Genomic DNA, 7,412 nt, shown 5'->3' with positions numbered 1-7,412 from the left:
TTTATTGTTAAAATTTAACTAGTGTTTGTTGAATAAGAATATCCCAAATTTCAGAGAAAATATTATGTCCTATTGAAATTTGAAAAAAAAAAACTTAGCGCTCCTATTTCTCATCTTTAGAACCTCTTTGGTTGAATGTTAGTGGAAAGCATTTTACAAACATTATTTAATTTCACTTTTTATTAATATAAAAAATAGAATAATCATTTTCCTTGTAGTTTCAAAGTGTTTGCAAAGTATAAAATTCTCATAGATTTTCTTAACTACAACCAGTTAAATAATGTTATTTAATAAATTTCTTATTTTTCTTAAATAGATTTTTTTAGAAATTTCTTGTGTTTATATTTTGATTAGAAAAAAAATTATGTTTGATTAAAAAATTAATTTTGAATGTTTCAAAAATATTTTATTTTGTTTATAGAAACAAAAAAAAAATAGAACTAAAAAAAAAACACACCAAAATATATTTCTAAAAACAAATAAAAAACAAAAATAAAAAAAAATTGATCCCAAACAAACTGTCCTGATGGATGATCAGATTACAGTCTAAAAAAATTGAAGACAATTATTTAAAATTTAGACAGCAAAGTTTCCATATTAAAATTCAAAAAATTAGGAACATATTATACATTGCTTATTAATTTTATTTTTCTATGGTAAGAGGGTTGTTGCCTATTTGATGAAAGCAACAACGAAAAATAAAACAACTCGTGCCTTTATCCTGCACTCATTTTATTATTTCCAAATGCCAATCAAGCTTCTAAGTTTATTCGGAGTCAAACTAATGCAAATAATTGACAATCAATTTGATAAATAAATGGTCTTTTTTTTTTCAATGTAAATGAAACAAAGTAGGATATTTGCCAAAAGCTCGGATGATTTGAAATTTTCTGAAGTAAATTGCTGTTAGGCAAATCTATGACTTGAAATATAATTCGTATTATTTTGAAGGAAAACGCTCAATTAGATCAGATTGCAAAATATTTAAAATAGTGCTTGTAGGCAGTTTGAACCTCCTGCATTTTTCTCTTTTGTTTATGTGCATGTAAAGCTTCACGCAAAGTAAAGACTTGAAACCACATTCAACAAGTTTCTGTTAGTGATAACTAAACGTTCACAGTTTTGGCAAACAGAAAGATTGACAAAGCAGTACCACTCATGGAGACTATCAGAGTTCATCATAACTCTCTATTTGGATAAGGACAATGACAGTTCAATCTTGTAGAATACAAAATATAACAGTGTCAAGTGAAATCTCAACGTCAACGAGTTATTTTTTTTCATTATGTTAAATTTGACAGGTACAAAAGCAAACGCAACATCAAATTGCAGTAACAACCCGCGAGATCCTAAAAATCAAATCAACGTCCAGGGAAAAATAGAATAGTACATTTACACAAAATTTTGCGCATTTATGCTGTTTAAAAAGACAAACTATTTCCTAATAAAATAACTAAAACTAATTTGATGATAGTTGTTGGGTAGTATGCAAATTGGCCTAAAAATTCAATACAGGCAATTATACAACATATGTGGTGCGCAGCCTTTATTCTGCAACAGGCTTGGTATAAAAATAAATAAAAAATAAACACAAAAAAAGAAAGAAATGCTAAAAAGCATTAAAAGTTTTTCAAAATTTTATCTTGTGGTACACCATCGGCCATGAGCACGGATGCAACTTCCTGCAATGACAGAGAGAGAGATCAGCTTTAATGGTGAAAGAATTTTCTCACAATGCAGTTAAAGTTTCAATCTTGTAAAATTCAAGAGCCTGTATAGCAGAATGGGTCGACAGTAATTGCCTCATTGAAAAAAGATAAGAAGATAAATAGGCCCTTGTTCCTCATCATCCGTCATGTCTCAATGAAAGTATTGAAATACCAGAACCAAGATCAATGTTTACGAGTCAGATGAAGGCTTTTTTTTTCTTTCTTTCTTTAAAAATAATGAGCCCTCCCACCTGGCACGTTGGGATTTTTCACATAATTTCTAATCAATATGCTATGCATTTGAACACGTTAGCAGAAGATTGACGGGAGGATTATCCTGGCCTCTGAAAGTGAGCCTCTTTTGTATGTTTTGATTTGATTTGCATTAAGAGGCTTCTGAGGAGCAGATTACTTCAAAGTTTTTTAGTTATTATAACAAAGACATATCAGACTTTTCCCAATTCATGGGGCATATGTTATGAACACAATGAGCGAGATGCACACCAACTAAACAACTGTCACATTATGATTAGAGAGTGCATAAGATCATGAATTCTGCTAAATCGAGTATTGTAAGCCTAGCTCTACATCTGACCAACTTGAGGGGGTCTTTTTAAAAACATGTCGAGCTACATGGGTCAATTAGAGCAGGGAGATTTGATGGCTATGCTATCAACTTGAGCATATTGAGCCCTCTAATGGCTACTTTGAATGAGATGGCTGTTGACAAACCAAGCATGTTCATGAGTAGAAATAATCAAGAATAATCTTCAAACTTGTTCGATTACATGTCGCCTTCTTAAAGTCTATGTAACTCGAGAAATTAGGAGTACAAATAAACATAAATGAACCTTACTTGAACATTGAACTTTTTTTAAAGAATATTGATTCTTTTAAAATCTTAGTTATATGACATTGCAAGCAGGGAAGTCCGTATCCAACAAAATGACAATATGAACAGAGAACTACAAATGCTTGTGTGGAAACATTGCTGCTTAGATAATTAGAGTATGAAAGAATATAAAACTATGAGGTAAATAATAAATGAAAGATAGCAAACCTCAGTCATAGCCTTCTGCCCACAGAGAACTGCTGCAGTTGATGAAGCGTCTAAGATCTGCTTGGCTCTTGAAAAAACGGCCTGCATAATTTTTAGGATAATCAAATGAAAAAAATAGAAATATTCCTACTGCAGCCTCTATATCTCGCCATAAGATATTACCTGCACATAACCCTTTTCACCTTTCCAGCTATCATCCGGCCGGGACAAAACAGGAACAATTTTAACACCCAAAGACTCCCAATTCTTAAATCTATCCTGATGGAGAAGAATCCAATCCAAATTACTTTAAGGAAACAGACTTACAAGGGAAAATCCTTGATGTTTAAAGAGCTTCAGTCCAAACCTGATATGCCATTCTTTGAAGATTTCTAGCTCCATAATAAAGTCTCACATCCGGCCTTTCATTTGCACTAAAAGCTGACTCAATGAGGGAACGGATAGGGCTGCCACGAGAAATAAATAAAAGAAAATTACATAATTATATGCCATACATTTTGCATTTCTTTCACCAAGAAATGCATATCAGTAATTTAAAGTTCCAAAGCATTGATTTTATCAAAGCAAAAAAGAAAATAAATTTAAAACCTATAACTGCCTTTCCCATTTAACTAATCCTGCTACATTTCACAGCAGTTCCTATAGATGTGCTCTGCCCCCATCCCTTCCTATTGGAACTGAGGCCCCAGATCCTTCTGCCTCGAAGGAATCGCCCCAGCTAGGGCTGTCAAAAAAGCTCGTTGTTCGCGAACAGTTCGTGTTCGGTTCGTCAATGAGTTCGTGTTCGATTCGTTCAATAAGTAAACGAGACAAACACGAACAATTTTTTTTCGTTCGGTTAGTTAAACGAACCAAACATGAACACAAAAGCAGCCGCAGCCCTCTCTCTCTCATTTTATTTGCTGGTTCGCTGTTCTCGTGAGAAGAATCACACAGAAAAACCAGGTGAAGCCAGAGCTTTGGAGCGTTACAATGACTACTTGGTAACAAAGAAATAGATTGCTGAAAGAGGTTTTAGCCATCCTGGGGGCTTGATCGAGAAAATAATTGTTAAATGGCAGTGAAAGCAGTTATGTTATGATACCTCTAATTTTGTGATATCAATGGTTAGAGAATTCTACGCTAATCTTCCTGTGCTAATAATGGATCAGTGTTTATACAAGGAAAAGTCGGTAGAAATTTCACCCTCCGTATTAATGCACTATATTCTTTGAGAGAAATTCTTGATTGCTTTTACTCGAGCTGTACTCCTACAAATACATTATTAGATAAAATTATAGTCAACCAATGACAGAGGAGTATGAAATGTTAAAAATGGGATTAAACTTAACTTTCCTGCCATGCAGATGAGGGATATATGTCGTGCCTGGCATTATTTTATTTCTTCTAAGATGCTTCTTTCCAAAAAAAATGTGAGTAGAGTAACTACAAATCGAGCTTTACTAAATTTTTGTATACAAAAGATGAAGTCTATTAATGTTGGTTCTATAATTTACCATTCCATCATAAATAACACTCATGAAGGGACTACTACCAGTTTAGGACACCCTTCTACTATATTTGCGTTATATCTAGATGCTGGTATACCAACCAATAGCAAGGTGATTTAACTTTAATAAATCAACTGTGTGTGTTGCTTAGAATGTAAATTTAGGAATCATTCTTGAGCTTTAACATAAAATGAGAAGTAGTTTATGGGGCATTTACAGTTAAATCACCTTGCTGTTGGTAGTCGTATTAAAAGAAATATAAAGTGGTTTAAATGAAGAAACATATTGAGAGAAGCTTGAAGAGAAGCCTTACTAAAAATTGGTTTTACTTAAATTCTTTTTAAATTGAAAATTCTACTACATTCCTAAATTTATGTTTATGAAGTATTAGTAAATTATGTAAAGGAGAGTTTAATTCTATATATTTAATATCTAATGTGCACTATTTAACATTTACTAATTCCTTTTTGAAATAAATATGAAATCATATTTTATTTATTGAGTGTAATACATCATACGAAATATTTCCTTCTGAAAATACAGATCGACGTAAAATAATCACCTTGTTGTTCAACATGGCATGGCTCATATGGCTCATATGTGGCTTGGAGGAGACTTCATGGCTTGCATATGGCTTGGCTAGCTTTCATGAAGAGGGATTTTGAAATTTTTTTGGTATTTTATGTGGTATTGGTATAAATCCAAATGTGGGGGAATTTAATCATGTATGGCATGGTGTATGGTTTGGTCTGATTAAATGGATGATGAGGGAAATTTGTTATAAAGGAGTGGATCATCGAATGGTCGACCTTTAATATGGTCAAAACATGTAAGACGATTCTCTATAATCTTGTCTACTGCACCTTTCACGAATATATTCGTTTCACATTTTGTCTCTAAGCATAAAGCCACTCATCCTATGTATAATCAATTTGAATTGTTCAAATGAGAAGTTAAACAGTCCTCATTCATGAAGAATCAATTCGAATTCGAAGTGTGTTACTGTGTGAGTGATAGAGAGGAGGTTCGGGATAAGAAACATGTATTAGAATTCGTAATACGAAAGGATAAGTTTCCAGTCAAAAAGAGTAAATTGGAAAAGATAGTCAAATTCGAATCAGAGGTGGTGATTGACCAGAATATTGAAAATCCCAAGGTGATAAAAAGCTCACTAGTTGTCTCAGCTCCTAAGGCACTGTTGAGTGTGCCCACCACTTCTTAGTTAGTAACCATTGATGACATCAAAATAGGGTTGACAAGAACCCAAATGCAACATGCGATTAAGAAATTGCAACATGCGATTAAGGAAACAATCTGAAAAATAAGAAAGAGGAAGAAAACTAAAAATATATGTGGTTTAAATGAAGAAACATATTGAGGAGAAGCTTACTAAAAATTAGTTTTACTAAAATTCTTTTTAAATTGAAAACTCCACTACATTCAAAAATTTATGTTCATGAAGTATTAGTAAATTAAAGGAGAGCTTAATTCTATATATTTGATATCTAATGTGTACTATTTAGCATTTACTAATTCCTTTTTAAAATAAACATGAAATCAAATTTTATTTATTGAGTGCAAAGTTAAATCACTCGTAAATGTGATAAATAAGAAGTGATACGACATTCATGAACAATCAATTCGAATTGTTCAAATGAGAAGTCAAACATTTCTTCACCTTCCAATAAAGATTTGTACCTACCAACAACAAGGTGATTATTTTACTTCTAAGATGCTTCCTTCCAAAAAAAAAGTGAGACCGAGTCAAATCTCAGAGATTCAAATCTTACATGAGGATGTGAGGATAGAATTTACTAGGCATAAAGCTAAATACCAAACACAAACAAACAAGTTAAAAAAAACTCGAGTTTTTAAAGAGGTAATTTTTTTGGATCAAACTAAAGAAGTGAAGATTTCCTAGTTTTTAAAGAGGTGATTTTTTTGGATCAAACTAAAGAATTAAAGATTTCCTTTATGTTTATTTTGAAAGCTTAAGCCTAGGGTGGATGAGCCATTCAGAGTTGTCAAGAAGATTATGACAGTGCATACAAGATTAATATATTAAGGTACTACAAATGGAATACTTTTTGACACCGTCATTGTCGGTCCCAAACCCATATGTGAAAAGTGGATGGTTGTGTTAGGTAGTCAACAGCCAGCATAAAACTTGTCGAAAAAATCATGACATGAATCATTTTGATCATTGTGTTAGTGCTAAGGCGTCCTCTGGAAGCGACGCGTTGTATGACCTGAATACAGTGAAAAGTGTGCAAAGGACGCTACACCGACGCCCAGGTGTGGTGTCAAATAAGCAAGGGTTCCCACATTATGGACAAATGGGGGTAAAGAAGTTAGTCCATGAAACTAATGAAACTAATATTAGGAAATGGTCTTGGAATATGGTAAATTAATGAAATTAGTTAATATTATGATTCATAGAAAATTAGTATCAAAGCTAAGGAGATTGATAACGTAGGTTTTAAGTTTTGGTATTCTGATAAGAGTCGTACTAGAAATGGTGTAGGTGTAATTATATATAATAGTTTAAAAGATAATGTTGTAAAAATTAATAGAGTTGGAGATAGAATCATAGCCCTTAAGATTATTATTGATACTGAGATTTTTAATATTATAAGTGTTTATGCTCCTCAAGTAGGTTTAGAAATAGAGTCTAAAGATAAATTCTGGAATAACTTAGAAGACTTAATACAAATGATATCTCTTGAAGAAAGATTTTTTATTGGAGAAGATTTAAATGGACATGTCGGTACAGTGGTAGAAGATTTCAGAAATATTCATGGTGGCTATGGTTTTGAACTGACTAATGAAAAAGGTAGAGTCATTTTAAATTTTGCTTTAGAGTATGATTTTGTTATTACTAATACTTTATTCAAAAAAATAAATGAGCATCATATTACTTATTATAATGGATCTTATAAAACACAAATTGGTTATTTTTTTCTGAGAATAGGAGATCGTCGAGATTGTAAAGATTGTAAGGTCAATCCAAGTGAGAATTTAAGTACTCAACATTTCTAGATTTTAAGATAAAGAATTGTATATCATCCTAGAATTAGATGGGAAAACCTAAAAGACATTTTTTTAGTAAAAATTCAAGATTTCAAAATTTGTAATTTTCATGAAGAAGCAAAT

The 7,412-nt window shown here is 32.1% G+C and overlaps 1 protein-coding gene across 1 annotated transcript in view; it reads right to left on the bottom strand.

Moving 5' to 3' along the window:
- Window positions 1-1,386: 1,386 nt before the first annotated feature.
- The window catches only part of LOC110025221 (fruit protein pKIWI502), a 16,356-nt gene continuing 10,330 nt past the window's right edge, over window positions 1,387-7,412 (bottom strand). The window contains exons 2-5 of the mRNA XM_020725559.1: window positions 3,116-3,215; window positions 2,932-3,027; window positions 2,770-2,850; window positions 1,387-1,682 (exon numbers count right to left, since the gene is read on the bottom strand). Of these exons, the coding sequence (XP_020581218.1) occupies window positions 1,620-1,682; window positions 2,770-2,850; window positions 2,932-3,027; window positions 3,116-3,215 (340 nt within the window). The 3' untranslated portion in view covers window positions 1,387-1,619. The remainder of the gene's footprint in view (window positions 1,683-2,769; window positions 2,851-2,931; window positions 3,028-3,115; window positions 3,216-7,412) is intronic.

The sequence above is a fragment of the Phalaenopsis equestris genome, unplaced genomic scaffold, assembly GCF_001263595.1.
Source record: "Phalaenopsis equestris unplaced genomic scaffold, ASM126359v1 Scaffold000294, whole genome shotgun sequence".
Lineage (NCBI taxonomy): Eukaryota > Viridiplantae > Streptophyta > Magnoliopsida > Asparagales > Orchidaceae > Phalaenopsis > Phalaenopsis equestris.
The sequence above is the reverse complement of the archived record's forward strand: the minus strand, read 5'-3'. Positions and strand labels throughout refer to the sequence as shown.